The sequence below is a fragment of the Protobothrops mucrosquamatus genome, unplaced genomic scaffold (assembly GCF_001527695.2).
Source record: "Protobothrops mucrosquamatus isolate PMUCROS unplaced genomic scaffold, P.Mucros_1.0 scaffold_252, whole genome shotgun sequence".
NCBI lineage: Eukaryota > Metazoa > Chordata > Lepidosauria > Squamata > Viperidae > Protobothrops > Protobothrops mucrosquamatus.
In genome coordinates this window covers 301099-321400 of record NW_015386328.1, presented here as the reverse complement: position 1 = coordinate 321400, position 20302 = coordinate 301099, and the positions used below count along the sequence as shown (strand labels likewise).

Below are 20302 nucleotides of genomic sequence, written 5' to 3'. Positions count from 1 at the left end.
AAAAAAAAAAAAAAAAAAGTGGGGGATTTTCAAGATATATAGAATAATGTGTGTTAGAAAACCCTCTCTTGACTGTTTTTTAAAATTGACAAAAGAATTTCAAGAGGATTCAGTTGATATCAAGTGAATTAATAAACAAACAGGATGTACAACATCCCTCATTTTTGTTATTCTAAATAAAAGTGTTGATAAATGACATGCATTCTCTAATGTTCATACTTGTTCTGTGCTATTTTTCTCAAGTTTAATTGATGCTGATTCAGGACATAATTAGAGTTTATATACTGTAGACAGAGAAATGTTTGGCACCAAATAAAATTTATGAGTAACTGGTGGATTGATATTACCAAAGTGGGCAATGTAAGGAATTTCATAGACATGCTCTGAAGGCCATTGAGGAATGAGATACGATGGAGCAATCATTCTGTGCATATGTTAGTGGGCTTAATACCAGAACCTGATCTAAACAATACTTAATTAAGCCGATTTCCTAAGTAGAGTAGAAAGGATATTTATTTATGGGAAATTCTTCATATGGACAGACCAATCCCAGGACCTAGTTAACTATGTTCTACCAGGAGGAAGGTCAAAAAGCATGTGCTCTGTGCCTGGGAAGAAAAGCAGAAGGGAGTGACATGAGATTAGCAATTAACATCCATCCAGTTGCTCTGCTGTATTCCCATTCAAAAGCCAGCAGGAAATCACGCCACTCCAAATCTTGTTTAAATAGGGTGCCTCTTCCTGAAATGCGAGTCTGCTGCATTGGTATCCATTCAACTTTAACACATTATATTCCAAGTTGACACCATGTCAGCTGACATTCCAGACCCTTCAACACCAACTATCATATGAAAAGCCACATCTAACTGCTATGTACAACCTTTCCATTGTTCCTTAGACAGTAATGTTTTTCCCCAGTGACCATCCATGATTAACAGATTGAACCTTTAAAAAATCCTTATAAGGTAGCAGCAGTCATTTTTTTTATGTATCTAGGCCACCATCCAGTGGTCATTTGAGTTCTAAAATGCAGCTGCTGGACCCATGTTGAGAAGGCAGTTTTGCTGTAAGGATCAGTGCGGGAGCTACAAGTGCAGGCACTGTGAAGGGAATGCCCTACCACAAAAAGTCACAAAAGCACAGAAGTGGATTTTTATGTTAAAATTATATTTTCATTTGCATGCACTTAGCCAGGGATTAGGTCAACCAACTGACAGGTCAACCTATATATTTAAAAAAAGAGGGGGGAAATGGCGATAGAAGCTGGGGTTCCAAATCCCCTCACAGCCAAAACAGCACTGGAGCAAAGTCTAGGATACAGGATAGAAAAAGCTGTCCTAAGCAAAACTGTAAGACCAGTTGTGACCAACACTCTGCCACCTTCAACCTCATATTTTTTTTCCATGTGCCATGGAGGTTCTATATCCAGAATAAAAAGGAAACATATCTTACAAAATGGGGCATCTCAGTTAGCTTCTGATCTGCCTCAGCTGTGAACTGACAGTAAGATACAGGTATTAACCTGAGGGCATGTCCTTTGGAAACACTGGTGTGCCCTTGCAAAGAGGCTATATGGATACAGACATAGAATAAATTCTTAATGTTCTAACCCTCTTCCCCAGTTATGGGTAGTAAATTGTAAGTTGCTTAACAGTTTATACTATTGGATCCACATTGCCAGCATTCCCAAGTTAAAGGGTCATATCCTTCTCCTGGTATCCACCAGGATCCCTGTACTACCTTTTAAAAATATTAACTTTAAAAGGGGAAACTAGAATACTACACAACAAAAGCCTCACGCGTCATCTGTATTTCCAATAACCTCACCAGTTTGCCTTTTGCTAATTTAGGAACTGACCATACCAGTTATGAAACATGCCTCAACATTCTCTAAAAATTCCAAATATGCCCACAGGACCAAAAAGACCAGATTCTGGCTTACACTGTTATTTTTCAGTTCCAACATTTGCAGTGGGAATTTCTGGAGATTGAAAAAAATGACATATGATGCCAAAGGTGCTTTGCTTTATATAAATACTGTGTATATTCATCATGTTCAAAATCACATTATTCCGTTAATGTTCTCTTTCTATCAATGTGACAACACCAGAAATTATTTTCTTATAATTGTGCATTTGAAATTCATCAGTTTAAAACATAAGCCTTCAACTTAATTAAGTTTGGCTGGACTTAAAAGTAGGAGATTACCACAGCCAGAAAACATAAACATACTATTACTTGTGGTAAAAGAGATTATTAATCCGGGGCTAGGCTTTTTTCCTCCTTATTTTCATTCTCTAAGACATAATTCAGGGTTGCTGAACAACAGCAGGAAATGAACTAGATGGGAAGGTAGCGATGGGTGGATATGTAAGACTGGTAACAAGAAAATTAAGTCATTATTTTTAAACCAAGTCCTTCTCATCTTTCGCATTCGTTTCTAGGCTGTGTTAAATAAACATTTGTTGCTCAAGGCATATTGACTCTGGATCAAGATGAAGTGCATGTTCACTGTTTAAATATTTGGGTTGCATTTTAGATTTTTTTGTTTTTCATTTAATTCTTGCCTTTCAGTGCAATCCAATCTATGGCAGTGGAAAACATATGCTGAGATTAGGCAGCTAGTCAGAAAAGCATTCTGGAGGGAAAGGCAAAATGACAGTCCAAAGGAGCTTTGCTAATGCTCTAACAATCAGTGTAAAAGGCAGTTTTCCTGCAGCTGGCTGTGTTGCTGGGTTAGCATAAGAAATGAGTTTTTGTGTGATGGAAGAGAAAATGCAGAGAGAGGAATACCTTGTGGCAAATGTGTTACTCTTCCATCTCTTTTTGTGCTTTTGTCACTAGAGAAAAAGCTGGAAACAGCTTTGAGAAAATAGACAAGCATGCAGTTCCTAAAAAATGAAGATCAATAAATGCTTATCTAGAAGCATTCCTAGTCCAATGAAACAAGCATGACAGAAAATGGACTTTTTCCTATTTAATGATATGAGCTAAATGGACAGGTTAGGAACCCACAAGCTTCATGCCAGAAAGAACTATTATTAAACAGCAAATGGATCTCTTCAATTTTCAAGACTGAGATAAGAATGCCAAAACTGGAAGAAAATTCCCAGGAAATTAATTCTGGGACCAACCTAGGATTGTTCTGTTACTTATTTGAAAATTTTATATGATCATCTCTAGTACATAAAACAATCCTATATGGCTAGCAAACAAATAAACAATAAAAATTCCAAATTAGAACTCTTAACACATCACCAGCATTGTAATAGTAACCTCACAAACACACACACACACACACACATATAGTATAATCTATTAGCTGCTCTAGAGTTGTCCAATCTTAACAACTTTAAGACTTGTGAACTTCAACTCCCAAAATTCCCCAGCTCGCTACCCCTCTGTAGGTCCTAGCTGATTATGGCCTATCCTTTAAATGTTGCTCAGTGGGATTTTTAAAAACACACATGCGCCCAACATTGACTGTCCAATTGAAAAATATTCAAGCAAGTAGGAGCATTTTGATCTTTCTTAAATATGAACTTCTTAACCCATTAAAAATGATCTTTTTGTTAGGATGCAACTGAAGGTTGAAAGGATAGTGATGAAAAATAATTTTTAACTGCATGTAATTTCCACCTGAAACAAGAGGTGGAATGTCCACTTTTTACATCAGAGTTGTCATTACTTCCCTTCTCCCCACACTGTCTCACCTGTCACTTTTCTCCTTGCCCACTTGTTATACTGGAAATAAGATTGGCTGGTTAAAAAAAAGTTTGATGTACTCTGTGGAAGTAAGTTGCTAGAGACAAATGAGAAAGTACAATTTATCATGTTATGTCAGCCTCAGTTTTCAATTTGCCTTAAAATGTATATTTGGCAATAACAAACCTAAATAAAATCACATTCCTGAGTGTTTCATCCCACTCCTTTAGTTTTATGATGGATGTATGGATGGAAGGAAGGAAGGAAAGAAGGAAGGATCATTTCCTTCTTCCCCAAAGAAAATGAAAGTTTTAGTTGTCTATCATTAGTAGCATAGCTGAAATGGAAGTTCTGCAATATCTATTCTTATATACTGCGGCTTTTAATATTGATATAAAAACACTAAATAAAGTTCTGGGACTTTTTCTGAACAATTTACCAAATCCCAAAGCCTCCAACACAAGAAAGGGAGTGGATCAAACACCTATCTGAATAAATTATATCACAAATAATCACCAATTTCCTTCCCACCCCCTTGTTGATCTTCAAACAAGTCATTTAAGGGCAACACCAGACTTCTTGAGTTGAAAATGCTACATTTGCTTTTTTTTGGGAAAAGACATTTTCTGCATGTTTACAAATACCACAACAGAAATCTTCTGCAAATTCTATGCACCAAAAAAATTAGAAGAAAAATTCCAAATTTTTGTTCTATAACTATATTTCACAAGTAAGTGGAAAGCCACTTACCTGGAACATTGCAGAATTCTAAATTTTAAAGTGATTGAGGATAGTTCCTTAAAAGCCATTAAAATGCAAAACAAAAACATAATTATTGGGAGGGATGTTATTTAGGTTGTGGCTAGATCACTAATTGGAAACAGATTGTAACTGACTCAGCCTGCTTTACTGAGTACATTTAAAAAAAAATCTAAATTCAAAGCCAGATATTAAACAGCTGTTGTCAAATCCTTTGGTTTCCAGGCATATAACTGCATGTTTGTCAAAGCTGCTATGCCTGATTAACACACACAAACTTTTATTTTATAACTTACTAGCTGTATCCAGTCTGGTAAAAGCGTATGTTGCTTTTACGTCCAACAGATGGTGCTGTTTTTCAAAAAAGCATGTTTTTAACTGTCACAGGTGTGACATCTATATAATATAGGTATATAAAAACACGCGCGTATTCGAATGCAACGTTGTGTCAAAATTTCAAAGCAATCGGTGAAGAACTTTCGGAGATTTAAGATTTTGAACAAACGAACATTTACATTTTTATTTATATATATAGAAAGAATATGGCCAGTTACAAGTTAAGAATTACATCCAAGTAATATACAATCTTTTACAAAAGGTGTTCTTTTTTTCTTACATGAGCCCCATAAGGCAATTACAAATACTGATAATTTGGAATGAATTTGGAATTCAACATCTGGACAATTACAAACAGCAAAGATATTCCTTTGTGTCTCAAACCTTATCCACACCTCTTACATTTTAATTCTAACCCTATGTTCATTGACTGCCAAGATGGTAATAGTAAAATCCAGTTACACTATTCAGGGACAAAGCAGTTCCTTCTGATGATTGCTTGATGTAAGGTTTTACTAACATCATAAAGGAACATCCCATCAGCATGTTCTGAGAACATTATAGCTGAGTAATTATTAGCAACCAAACTTAAGAATTTCCTACCTAATGAGGTATTAAGAAGAAAACTCACAAGAAACAATGAAAAAGATTATAAACCATATGTAACAAATGACTTTGTTGGTAGCTTCCTTTTTGATATTAGAATGCTTCAATAAGTGACATCTTTATATACAGCTAATTTATACTGATGCAATCTAGTGATTTTCAAGGAAGATGGGAAAAATTAAAGTTGAATGCTTAATAGCTAGTATGCAGAACAGAGGAAATAGGATTTTTTTTTAAATCTTAGAAATAGGTAAACTAACCTCCAGATTTTGGGTAGGGATAGGAAAAAAATCCTGTTGAGTTATGCTGATGATGGTTATGGTTTAACTAACCCCAAATTAAAAGTCAGGCAATGTAGGCACAGGAAATATAATGGAGTGAAGTTTGGGATGGGATACAGAGCTAGCTTAGAAACATATAACACCCAGACTTAAGTCTGGCAACAAAGGGGGAATGGGGAAGCAAAATAAGAAAGGAAAGGAAGAATGTTTGGAACTAGCAGGGAGCATCTGCCCTCTGCTGGCATGACTACTTATGAGCAAGAGATGAAGGAAGAAGTTAGTCAACCATTTTTTGTTAAGGTTCTATTTGTGAAAAGGCTAATGAGAACCAGAGAGGCAAAGCTTAAAGTTCCACTTTACCTGTAAGCATTTCACCAAACTTACAAAAATATAATAAAACTTTGAAATTGCCCAATCTTCAAGGCTCAAAGTGATGCTATCCAGTCAGATTAAACCTGCAAGTTCAGGTTTTGTCTCTTTCCCTACCAGTTGCTTTTAAAAATCAAACACAATTCTAATTATTTAGGAGAATCTGTTCTATGCAGCTCATTTCTGGATCACTACATCCACTTTGTGAATGCAACTTATGCATGGGTTTTTCATTTCGCTCCTCCCTTTTTAAAAATATACAGAACTTTCTTGGAAAGAGTAAAACTTACCGAGTCGAGGGAGCATATGATTGTTATGTGTAGAAGTAGTAAGTAAAATAACCTCCACTTTTCCATTTTGATGAACCTGCAAAGAAAACCAGCATCGTTTGTCAGCTGAAATGCAAGCATAAGTTCTCAGCACTTGGCACTGTGTAGGAGCCATTAGGGATTGGTTGTTTGTTTTCTCATTGGCTCTGCATTGTCTTGGTAGGGTGGAGATATATAGTGATAGAAATCAGATTACTTCAAAGTTCCAGCCAATTTTCAGGCAAGACAGAAAAAAAGCATGTTTTAAGACAAATTTAAGGTTTAAAAATGTTTCTTAACCAGGTAACACACCGGAAAAAGAAATTATAGTTTAATTTTTTTGTAATTAATGCTGCAGCACTAAAGGGTATTGGGACCTACCATTTTATGACTTTTTTATCAGCTGAACTACATTTTTTTAACTATAGACTTATTAACTGATCTGGTCTTTGAAGACTTGAATTGTACATCTTGAATAACTCATTGGTGAATAAACCACAATTGGTTGGGCTCCTACATTATGCTATATAAATCATGATTTACAAAGTACAGAAGCTGAACTCACACCAGCTGCTGAATCAAAATCCAATAAATTATGTGACATTTGTGATCCAGTTTTCTTTAGTACAGTAGTTCATTATTGTCTCCTGATACTGGATTGGTTTAATTTAGTTATCCTTAAAGTATAAGAATAAAATAACAACTGATGTCTCATTGATTTCAATGGCTTAACAATGTACAGTATAACTAAACCTACATGCAATGCATTGCTCATAGTATCACCACATTTATCTTTGCAATAGAGAATATACTCTTTGATTTTCCTATAGACATAGCATAAAAATGAACATGCCTTCTTGGTCATAGTGTCTGCCTTATGAAGCAGCTTCCTCCTGGAAATATGGATGGCCCCAACGTGGTTGACTTTTTTGAAGGCTGTAAAGATTTGGTTTTCCCTAGCTCTGCAGCTGGGGTGATAATCAAGTTCCGATATGGGTGTGAAATGTTGGGAATTAGATTTTCACAGGGGTCTCAATTTGACTTTTCTTCATTTTTCTTTTAATCGATTGGACTGTGTATTGCATTATTTTTGTCCTCTACCTATTCGCTAGACACTTTATTTGTTTATTTATTATTTTTTTTTCCACCTATCTCGCTTATAAGGTGACTCTGGGAAGCTTACAGGTTATGAAATAAGTAGAAAAATAATTAAAATATTAAAACATTAAAACTACACAGATTAAAAGAAGAACCAAGAGATGGATGGGACAGTGATCATCTCCCTTGGGGCCCCAGGCCAACCAGCAAAGTCAAGTTTTAATATCCTTCCAGAAGGCAAAAGGGTAGGGGCAACTATCACCTTCGGTGGTAGAGGGGCCACAGTGGAAAAGGCTCTTTTCTTTGAACCTGTCCAGATGGGATCTATAGCAGGCCTCTTCTGCTGACGCGAGAAGGGTGGGCTAGTCCCATTGAGGAGAGATGGCTCCTCAGATAGTCCAATCAATTGATCTTAGAAGGTTAACATGACCATGATTTATCGACTTGAGAAGATTATTATGCATCTCTATGTACATTTTCTCAGATCCCAAACTGTTCTCTCAGTTACAATCCAATAACATTTTCAATGTGGACAAATTAAAGGCACGTAGCTATTTGGGGAAGTTCCAGTATTCAAACTAAAGACATTAAAGCACACATTTAAATTGTGCTGGCTAAATAATGATTTGCATATTTGTTTGCTAATGAGATTCATTCTTATAGGTGATAGCAAAAGAATAATCCAAATGGTATTAAAGTCTATAATTAGCTAAATGAAACAACAAACAGTCTACAGTATCTCATTAAATTGCCAGATTAATCTGAAAAACACAGCTGGTCATGTATTAACTAGGGTTGGTGGTATTTTGTTATTTATTGATTGATATTTGCAAAAGAAAGCATCAGTTGCAAGAAAAGCTAAACTATCTTACATAATATCAAATATAGTGGGAACTTGTTGTATAGTATATAGCATCAAATACTAATCTTCCAGCTCTTAGCACTTTCTTCTATATAGACACAGTGGAACTGATTTTAACCATATTTATTATACTGCTATTATGCTATTAAAATACTGCTATTATAATGCATGTCATGTCAGATTGCAACTCAAAAACAGGTATTAAAATTGTGAAGTGTTCAAATTGCTTTTTTATGGAAGTTATTGAATGCTACATAAAATTAATGTGGAAATGCATATAAAAATATCTCCAGAAGTCCCTACTCAGGTATTTTTTATTAAGAGATTTATACACTGCTTTTCATGATGAGGAAACAATGGCACCTAGGACAAATGGAAGCATTTGCATGGCCATAGGAACATCCAGTTTGTATCTAAGCAGTTCACAATGATATTTATGGTAAAATCAACAATATAAAATACAAACATAATAGTACACAAATAATAAAGATAATACAATAGTATCCTTCATCAACACTCACTCTTGGCCCTTCTTTCTCTAAATAGGCCTTCCATAATAAGCAGGGTTCAATAAGTCTCTGGAATACCATTGGGAAAGGAGACAGTCTTATTTCTGGAGACAAGATGTTCTAGAGATGGGGAGTCCATACTGAAAATGCCTATTTTGAGCCCCCCTATTGTTGGACATCCCAGGTTGGGGAATCCATAGCAGACACTCTATTTGTGTGCAATAGATAGGAAGATTCTATTTGTGGGCTGAAAAAACCAGCAGCATCTTCAACTCACTCAGAAACTCATTGGTCCTGATGTCAGATAATAACATGCTTGACTGGTAAACATACACTTGATGTTTGTAGAAGGTTTTTAAGAGAAGCCACACAGAGAATGAATTGCAGTAGTCTAGCTGAGAGGTGATATGGGTATGAGTAGCCGATCTCAATACCTCCCATTCTAGGAAAGACTGCAAGTGGCATATCAGCCAAAATGGGGCAAGACTCCTGCTGGCGGAGCCTCTACTTGCCCCTACATTGTGACCCTACTCTTTCAGGGGACGCACAGCCCCCAATGGTTAATGTTGATATAGTCCTGGAATCAGTTGGTTTCTGGATTAGCCATCTTTCTGTTTTGCTTGGCTTTAGTCTGAGACTATTCCTCCCCATCCTACACTCAGGACTCGTGCTCCATCTCCCATTTGGCTCATGGTAGAACTTTATATGGTCACCCATCAGCTTTATGAAGAGGCTAAATAAAACAGGAAAAGGAAATAAGCATTGGGAATCCCATAGCTAAAAAAGTTGTTATTAGATTCCTTCTGATTTAGAATTAAATTGCAGTTAAAATTGCATAAAAGGCATGCAAGCAACACAAATAATAATATATTTACTATTACAGTGAAAATATTATATAATACAATATTCAACCTAAACCTACAAACCATCTAACTTTACTAATAGAATTTAATGGAAAACAGTTTTCCTGTCATGATGATCATCTGCTTACCACTCTTCCAACAATTAGTCTGCTGCATTGAATAAATCAGTTTTCAAAATCTTTTTTAAGTGCATCCAAGAATGTGTAACACCAGAGAATGGTAGAAGAAAATTGCATAATGTAATAGTAACAACTACAACCATTTCTCTTTTTTCTGATGAGGTGTTTTTATTACAAAACAAATGTATATGGAAAATAACCACATCAAACTAAAAAAAATGCTGAAGGGTATATAAATATGGATACAATTTTAATATTTATCATTCTAAAACAAGATGCAAATAATAGCTATACTTCAAAAGGCTTATTGTCTCTTTTAATTTTAGATATAATTAATCTGATTGATCTAAATGGAACAATTTAATTGCTATGTACATTTTACAGTTTCTGCCAATATTATGTTTCTATTTATCATATCAACAGTATCATTTTAAATCCAGCATTATCAAATCGCTATACATTTAAACATCCAATTGAAAAAGATTGGTCAGTTCCTAAGACTAGGCAATTCTAACCTGTGTAGTGAAAACATATCTCAATCAGCTTCCTGTCTGTTGTAGTAGTAGGATCTTGTATTTTTTTTATAAGAGAATTGCCTCTTCTTTATTATGTGGCCTTCTAAACAAATTAGGTGCCTTGAAGGCCACACAATAGATTAGTGCTCACATAGTGGTGGGCAAACAAACAAACAAAAACTTTTGCTATTATCTATGGAAATGCATTCACATTCTTTGCAAGAAAGTCTCCAATGCTTGCATCAATGGCAAGATGCAGTGTTATAATGCAATCTTATGTGAATTTACTTGAGATTTCTTCTGAACTTACTTATTTAAAATGTTCTAGGAAATCTACTCTCTGTTTAGAATTGCAACCTACCTTCCTTCCTTCCCCCATCTTCATCCTTGCCAACTAGTAAAAATACATACTTCTACTGGAAAAAAACTTCTTGTTTTACCTCTGAAAACTGGAAAGTTAGTATCTTCAGAGCCGATCCAAGTTTTCCCCAGAATATTTTTGCCTTTATTTGTGAACTGTTCGAGCTATAATGAGTCAGGAGTGAGGAATGTTTGGAGGAGCTGGGCTTGATAGTTATAAAGACAATGATAATACAATTATCTTCAGCCATTTAAGAAAAGGAGATTATAAATGTTTGTGTGCGCAAAATCTTTTTTTTAAAGGATCAATTTATTTTTCATAAGAGAATTTTGGACAGAATTTGGTTAGGCATCCATCTCATTGCAGGTTACCGGTATTTCTGAAAGGGGGAGAATGGAAACTCTCCTTATTGGATATTAGGCAAAAGTATTTGCAAATGTAATGGTGTCTGTTGCTAGCAAAATACACTAAAATGTGGTTTGGTTACACTTTAGTATGCTGTGTGATTTGAACCACAGTTGTTCTCAAGAATGGTGGTGACATAGGTCTTATCAGCAGCCTAAACTTCATACATTCTCTATGGGCTCAAAAATTACACAAGAATACAATTCTTAAGAGCAAAAATTGCCCATCTCTATTGTATACACAACTGGACTTCTCAGGAAGTATTTATAGGATTGTGTTATGTACCCCTTAGAAATGTTTTCAGTAAAGAAGTAAAAAGTGATTGCTCTCTTCATATACAGTCTGTGTTTTTAATTGCTTCTTAGTACATAACACCACGTTCAAGAGCTATAAAAGATAAATCTTTCCAATTTTATTTAGCTATTTCCAGTAAAAGATTTTCTTCATCAGAATTTTTTCTTACGTAATTTGTTTTTAAGACTGTGCTGGTCTCGCTTTAGTATTGCATTTGACAGCATTCCAAAATTTGGTAAATGTTCTGTCTTTGCAAGTTAATGTTACATATCTGCCCTTCAGAGTTCCACAAACTAGCACACTTTCTTGTCTATATTAAATAATACTTTGAAATTTTACTTATTTTTTCATACGCTTAGTTCTGGATTGCAAAATTTGAAATTGTCCTGAGCTATTGTGCAAAATGCAGAGGTCAACATTTATACAAAAAGAGTTGACCAGTCCTTGCCCAAATTAATTGGTTTACATTTTCCCCTAGGTTCCTAACTGTGGAATGTGAAAGACAAATTGAACAAATTGCCAAATTTAATTTTTTAAAAACTGAACAGAGCTTAAAACTATTGCAAGAAGACCATGTCAGACTGCAATGGTCTGCTGCTGGTGGATTTCTGGCTGTAGTTACCCCATTTTGGCATTAAAGACCAACACACGAGGAGAATATCAGGAGGCAAAATGATACTCTTATTTTTATATCTTTGTGTTTTTTTTAATTGCAATTGATTGATGGATATTCTAACAAGCAGCTGTAGAAACGAAAGCTATTAATCTATTATTGCACCCTGTTTTTTAGGATTAATTTCTTCCAAACAATCTCATAGTTCTCTGATTCTACATTCTCTGTAAATGTAGTGGAGCTCCTGTGGGCCTCTCTGTGTATTTCCTCATCCTCTTGCAGCCTCGCATCAGCTAAGACATTCAGCAAAACACAATTCTGTTAGCAGAATCCACTGTAGTCCTAATCATCAATTCTGGGCATAAAAGGAATAGATTAACATTTTACTTTAGAGGCTATGTAAAAACGAACAAACCTTCTATTATGTATCAGCATCTACTGAAAACAATTTGTATTATAAAAACAAAAATGGTTAAATTATTCTTGGAAGTCAGTACCATAATTGATGTATTATAAATTCCTAAATACACCAAATGAAATTAATGTATAATAAACATATTAATTAAATACATTCAATTAGATTAATGATCTGGGGAGAAGATAGTTTAGTGGTAGAAGATTTTCTAAATAGAGAAGAATCAGGTGCATTTGTTAACATTTCAGTTGTTGAAGCATTTTGTTTATGGCGTCTCAGAATCTGACACCTATTTTTTTCCCTAGAAATGCCTAATTGGATTGTATATACGCTAATCATAAACTTATATATGAGAAAGTATTTTGGCTGAAATGAAAAGAGAATTCTGACCTGACAAATATGATAGGAACCAGGGTTACTTTCCCACTTGATATAATCCTGTCAAACCCAAAGGAACTATTTCTGCTCCTAATCTCCTTGCCCCTATGTTTTGTATCTACAAAAGCAACAAAGAAATCTTTATTAGGACATCTGTGAATGTAATTGTACAAAAGCTTAAAAATTATACAACCATTTTATCCTTTTCCAATTTTCAAAAGTTGTTTGCAATCCCACATATTATTTCCTTAATTCTTTTAAATGTTTTCAATAACATTTATTCAAAATAGGGTATTTTCAAAATGATGAAAAAATTACTTTGCAAGGCACAAACCATCACTTATGAAGCATGATTTGCAATCCCTAATATAACTTTAATCTGGAAGGAAAAAAAATAACAAAAATCTTGAAAGTCAACAAATGGAAGAACCAAATAAATATTTATTTTTTCAAACTCTGTCTCCAATAAAAATCTTGCAATGGCCCATCTGAGATCAGAATTCTTACACGTGGGATGGAAAAAGGCTCCTTTTTCATTCAGCCTGTGTTTTCCAACTTAAATTTCCCATATACCCATAAGATATGAAAAGAGAAGAGCAATAGAAGCCTTACTATACACTGCATCAGGGAGGACTACTTTGCCTTAAGCTAATCAGTAGTCCAGGTCTGAATACCAGACAATAGTTACCTTAAACTAATCTATATTAGGTTCTGGTTAAGGTTTGTTCATAATAGCAATCTGATCGTGGTCTGGTTTCACATAATTTAACTTGAGAGGTTGCCTCATCCCTGTTGTTATACTTGTCCTACCTGCTCCCGCAGGAGGGTCATGCTCTGGATCCTGTTGGCTGAGGAATGTTGACTGATGGGGGGGGGCTCAGAAGGTAAATCTTTTTTGCTGTAGCACCTATCCTATGAATGTCCAGAGATTAGGTTGGATCTGATCCTGCTGGCGTTTCATAAGGTCCTAAAGACCTGGATTTGTGCCTGGGCCTGGAGCCTCAAGTGTGTACCTGCCTCCTGGTTCCATTAGTGACTGCTATATTTTCTCTGCTGCTATGCATTTTAGCTTTTATAGTTATGCTTGCCATGGTTTTTGTTGCCTCCATTTGATTTTTAGATATTGTTCACCACCCAGAATCATTTGCTGAGATGGGTGGCTACTATAAATTAACTAAATAAATAAATATGTGGTCTCAATCAAATGGGTGATCCTGGTGTGTTTCAATGTTCCAAAAAACTATTTAATATATAGCTCAGAATATTGAGAATATATTAGATATGAAATTGATAAGATTGGGAACCTGTTCCAGCATGTACTCATCTAGAATTCATCTAAATTCATTCACTACACATTTAGCTATAAAGCAAAGAGGCAATTATTATTTTTTTATTCTTCTGATTTTATTTTAAAGAAAACATGATTTTCTTTAAAACATCTGATTTTATTATTAAAGAAAAAAATTAAATTGGAAGATGTGTAAAATACTAAACACAATACTATTTTCAATAATGCTTCTGTTCCTGACTTATACCCCAGGGGCATTTTAAGAAAAACAAAAATAGAGGATTGCACCCCAATCTGATAAACAAACCTACAAGCTATAAAATCTCTTAGGATGCTAATGTTGATAGTGGTGAACAATCTCAGTGATTTCCCCAGTGAGAAATGGTTATTTTAGACAAGCTCATTCCCAATTATCCTGTAGAAGCACTTTGTAACATTTCCATAATCTTAAAATTCAATATGATCTCATTGGCTGTAAAAGTTGGAAGTCCCTGACTTACGTGAAAAAATTAACTGGAATCTTTCTTCTGATATGAATTGGATAATCTCTTTTCTCATAATAATAACAACAGCTAAATCACATACTATATATTTATTTGCCTAAATTAAGCTCAATGACTTTAGAGAAGTATAATTTCTTAGTCTATTTACAATGTACCTTATCTCATCCTTATTAAACATTTCCAGCTTTTAGTAAATAGTATTGGTCCTTGCACCAAAATTTAATGTATTTTTCTTATATAGGTCTGCCATCTGCTGGACAGATCAATTTTACAAGTTGATTGGAAAGGCATGCATTATATATATGTTACAATACTGCAAGCATCTTAGTTGCTAACAACCATTTACTAACCCAGATTCTGTGTGTCTTGAACAATGACTTCAAATCCCATGACTTTGGTTTTGAACCCAAAACCAGCTGATGAACCTTCTGTTCCTTGGACTTCATAAACTACTCTTGCACCAGTTGCTTGGATATGGAATTCTACTAAGGCATGCTTGCTTGATTTGGAAACTTATTTGTGTGTGCATTGCTCTCATGCCCTCCCTGTTATATTCTGTTGCTGAATACTGCACATCTGTATGGGGAAGAAGTTGCCACAGCAACAAGATTGATGTTCACCTTAATGACACAAAAAGAATATGGTAATATCTGGAATCCTTAAATCGATACCGCTCTCAAGACTCCATGTTCTTTCTAACATTGCCCCTCCTGATCTCAGCAATAACAAAAGACAGTTCGAGAGTAGAATAAGATAAATACACCACTGACACCTGGAGATCTCCCAACACATAAAATATTAGACTCCTTACCTCTCAGGAGGCTTAAATCTAGAAACTAATTTGGAATAACATACCACAGTCTTGCAAGTCTTGAAGAATGGTGATTAAGATGGGCAACTTTTAATAATCACAACCAAACAGATCACACAATTCCAACAAAATCACTTCCAGGAATAGAGCCACCTGAATAGAATCAGGACAGGCTATGCCATGCCAGAATTAAGACAAAGCTTTTAAAGTGAGAATGGCTGCGAGCCCTCAATACAACTGTGGTGTACTAGAACAAAAAATAACACATATAGTTCAAGAATGTCTCCTCAGGAAATTTCAAAGCACCTGGGATCATATCATCATAGCCACACCAGAAGCAGTTAGATGGTTAGCTTCCTTAGATATTGAATTATAACATCTATCCCACTGCAATTCTATGGCTTCATATTATGGTGATTTTATTATGGTTTTTATCTTAATTTAATATATTATCTCCATTATTGTATTATGTATGTATGTATGTATATATGTATGTATTTATATATATTTGCTGATGCTTTATTTAAGCTAAATTTGTATATTAACGATTGAATGGCCTCTGTAAATGCCGTACACTAAATAAAGATAAATACAATTCCCTCCCTAAGGGAGTGTGGTGGCTCATAAGGTTAGACTGCTGGACTGACAATTGGCAGGCTTGCATTCGGGACTCATTGCTGGCATGGTGCAGGGTGAGCTGCCATTACACACACTCCAGCTCCCACCTATTTCATGTGACATGAAATAAAAATTATGGTTAGCTTATAAACTTAAAAAACAGAAAGAGAAGAAAACGATACATAAATTACTAGATGGGAAAGGTCATCTGCAATATAAAAATGAAGAAATAAAAAAGATAATCAAAGAATACTACAAGGAATTTTATGATAAGGAGGAAACTTCAAGAGAGAGAACTGTAAAATATTTGGAAGAAAATAATCTTCCAAAAATCTCAGAGACATTCAAAATTATGTTAGATGAAAGAGTTACAATGATGGAAATATCAGAGGCCATAAAAAGACAAAAAAACGGGAAAACACCGGGTCCAGATGGGCTTCCGGCAGAGTTATATAAGAATCTCCAAGAGATACTAAGTGAACTGCTGAAAGATGTTTGCAATGGACTTTTATTAGAAGCTAGACTCCCATCTACATGGATGGAAGCAAATATTACGGTACTCTAATATCAAAAGAAAACTCCGATTTGACCCAGATTAAGAACTACAGACCGATTTCACTGCTCAATGTGGATTATAAAATTTTTGCTTCAATAATGGCTGAGACACTGATACATCCAGATCAAAATGGCTTCTTACCAAAGAGACAAATTAAAAACAACTTAAGAGTGATAATAGACGTATTAGAATATTATGAGCTACACCCAGGGAAACAATTGGCACTAATATTCTTAGATGCCCCAAAGGCATTTGATAATGTCTCCTGGCAATTTATGATTCAGCAACTACAAATAATGGATTTTGGACAGAATTTCATAAGTATGATAAAAACAATATATAATAAGTAGACAGCCAAAGTGATTGTGAATGGAGATTGTACCAAGAGCTTTGAGATAAGAAAAGGCACAAGGCAAGGATGCCCACTATCCCCCCTGTTATTCATTTTCACTTTGGAAGTTTTAAATAGAAATATTAGATAAGATACAGAAATTAAAGGACTGGGGATAAAAGGTGAAACATATAAATTACAAGCATTTGCTGATGATTTAGTATTTATTTTGGAAGAACCTCTGGAGATGATCCCTAAATTGTGGGGAAAGATAGAACAGTATGGAGAAATGGCGGAATTAAAAAAAAATAGAGAAAAAAAACTAAAGTAATAGTTAAGAATCTTACAAATAAAATGAATGTCAGAAACAATAGAGGTACAGATAGTGAAAAAGGTCAAGTATTTGGGTATATACCTATCGGCCAAATGCTCAACAATAAAAGAAGACAACTATATAAGGCTATTGAAACAAATAAAATTAGACTTGGAAAAGTGGAAGAATCTGCAATTGTCAATGCTAGGAAGAATTGCTACAGTCAAAATGAATATATTGCCGAAGATTTTATTTTTATTCCAAACAATTCCGATAAAACTTGAGAAAAAATTCTTTCAAGATTTAAATTCATTAATTTTGAAGTTTGTTTGGCAAGGAAAGAAAGCTAGAATAAAGATGAAAACGTTACAAGATGCTAAGGAAAACGGAGGTTTTGGGCTACCTGAGTGGGCTTTGTATTACCAAGCATCTGTATTAACATGGGTGAAAGAATGGATAACTCTTTGAAATAAAAGGTTGTTATATTTGGAGGGACACGATTTACAATTGGGATGGCACGCTTTTTTTGTGGTATGGGAAAAATAAAATTCATAAGTATTTCCAAAATTACTATATAAGAAATGCTTTGTTAACAGTATGGAAAAAAAATAAAACTAAAATATATGTAAAAATTCCAGGGTGGCTGTAATGTATTGAGCAAAGTCTGAGAATTAATATGCTTAGAACTGTGAAGAAACGGTTAGCTGGCCACGTGGCCAACAAGCCAGACTTTCTGTCTGCAGACTACTTATTATGCATTTAAATGGGAGAATACTGTGCTCCTATTGGCTGCCGCCTTTAGGCTGAGTGTATAAGTATGGGTGGAGCATTTGGTTGCTAGTTTCGGTTTTGACTTTAAAATAAAGAGAGTTGTTTTTCACCTACTGCCTCTTCAATGTCACATCGAACAGAATAGGCTATCAATGATGGAAGCCTTTCTACATCCAAACTTGGTAGACTTTGAAAAAATTTGGACATACTGTATAGAGATATTCTAAATACTGATGGGACTTTAAGATCGAGACAAGAACTGGAAAATCAGGGTATCAACTTGTCGTAGTGGGCACATCTACAGATGCAAAATAGATATGAAAAAGACGTGAAACTGTATGGGTTTTATAAAGAACAAACTGTATTTGATAAGATATTAACTTCTGATGAGAAATTAATTAAGAAAATGTATAATTTTTTGTTAATTTTGGAGATGGAAAGTGAACAAGTCAAAGAAACAATGACAAGGTGGGCGAAAAATTTTGGTTATAATATAGGACTAGAAAAATGGCAAAAATTATGGGAAATTATAAACTGACAATGTCGACTTGTATAAAGAAAATCTATATAAAATGTTTTATAGATGACACTTGCCACCGGCAAGATTAGCAAAAATGTTTAAAAATATGTCAGATAGATGCTGGAAATGTAAACATAACTCAGGCACATATTATCATATTTGGTGGACATGTGGTAAAGCAAAGGCTTATTGGAAAAAGATACGTTTGGTTAGAAAAAATGCTGGGAGAACATGTGGAATTTAAACCTGAACTTTTTTTATTAGGTATAATGCCAGAAAAGATTAATAAACAAAGTTTATTTTTGGTTTTACATGTCATAACAGCAGCAAGAATAGTCTTCGCGCAATACTGGAAAAATGAAGGAGTGCCACCAGAGGAAGAAATAATTAAAAAAATATTGGAATGCGCAGAGATGGACAGATTAACTATGAGATTGAAGGATAAAAAGAAACAGAATACTACCAAATCTGGGAGTCATTCTACAAATTGCTAGACTAGAGGAAAGAACCAAGGATTAAGAATTGATTATGTATTAGCGCCTTTGAATCCAGACAGCACGCTGGTTGAAAAATTAATACATGTATGGATATAAGAGAAAAACTAATAAAATCTTTATATAACAAAAAGAAATAAAATTTATGAAGCTCTCTTTTACATCACTAGTTGGGACATAAATCTGGATAATCATATCAGAGACTTGTCCACAAGATAAGACTGAGAGAAAGTACCCTGAGTCCTATGAAGATCAGTTTAAAATGGAAAGAACCAGATTATACAATTTATGCTGTTTCTATTGCCCTTTGATGTATTATAGGTTTTCCACTGCCTCTGCCAACGTAGTGCTTCATACGGCTGTAGTTTCTTGCAGTTTTTATTACTTTGGTAGCTGGATAGTGTCATTTTGTTTGCTCCATTTTAACTCTACAACTCTCGATGGACCACTATTAGGTGCTGCTGGTCACAATGACGAAACTAGGTTTGGTGTCAGCATTTTGTTGTACAGCTAATTGGTGATGCAGTTCGTTCCACTTCCTTCTCCTTCCCCTTTACTCCCCCTTCATGACTGCACTAATTTTGGATGTCAAGGTCTTCATCGAAATCGATGGACAAACAACAACAATTTTGGATGTAGGCTTAATACTTTTTCCGAAGACTTGTCTTCAGATACTCAAAAGTCAAACAACTCCTTTCCAAGAACATCCTTATCTAAGACTAGTGAGAACAGAGTGGGAAGAGAAACTAAACTACAGCTCCCAGAATTCTTTAAATGAGCCCCATTCATTTGTGGAAACCGCGCGACCTGCATTCTGGGAAACATAGTTTTTGGTCCGGTTTTTTGGCAACTCCCGCGCGAGTACATGCGAAGCATCTCCGCCCACGTGACGCCAACCAGGAACGGAATACTGTAGCTCCGAACGGGGCGGGGCATTGCTGTGATCACGTGGCGCAGGATCAGCGGGCCGAAGAAGAGAAACTGGGACGCGCGGCGCGGAAGAGCATCATGGTTTCTGAGGCAGACGTTACTAAGTAACGTTGTGTATCCGTCCGCCGATTTTTTTTTCTTTCTAAAAAAGCCCAACATGGCGTCCGGGACAGCCGTTGGAGGTGGTGTGTGAGAGGATTCCTCAAGCGGGTCTCTCCGTGGATCACGGTAGGAAGAAGCGCGAGCTTACTCAATTGGACACAGTGACTGGGAGAGGCAAAAGAGGGGCACGCGCTCTATCTCCCAAGGAATATATGTGTACATATATGTATGTATATATGTATACATCTTCCCAAGGAATCTGGCATAGG

General features: G+C 35.2%; 2 protein-coding genes across 2 annotated transcripts in view; one reads left to right on the top strand and one right to left on the bottom strand.

The window, feature by feature from the left end:
• Positions 1–6416, bottom strand: part of FGL1 (fibrinogen like 1) — a 23389-nt gene extending 16973 nt beyond the window's left edge. Inside the window, exon 1 of the mRNA XM_015830891.1 lies at positions 6347–6416. Coding sequence (XP_015686377.1) covers positions 6347–6412 — 66 coding nt within the window. The 5' untranslated portion in view covers positions 6413–6416. The remainder of the gene's footprint in view (positions 1–6346) is intronic.
• Positions 6417–19947: 13531 nt separating this feature from the next.
• Positions 19948–20302, top strand: part of PCM1 (pericentriolar material 1) — a 55510-nt gene continuing 55155 nt past the window's right edge. Inside the window, exon 1 of the mRNA XM_015830880.1 lies at positions 19948–20159. The gene's annotated coding sequence lies outside the window, so the exon portion shown is untranslated. The remainder of the gene's footprint in view (positions 20160–20302) is intronic.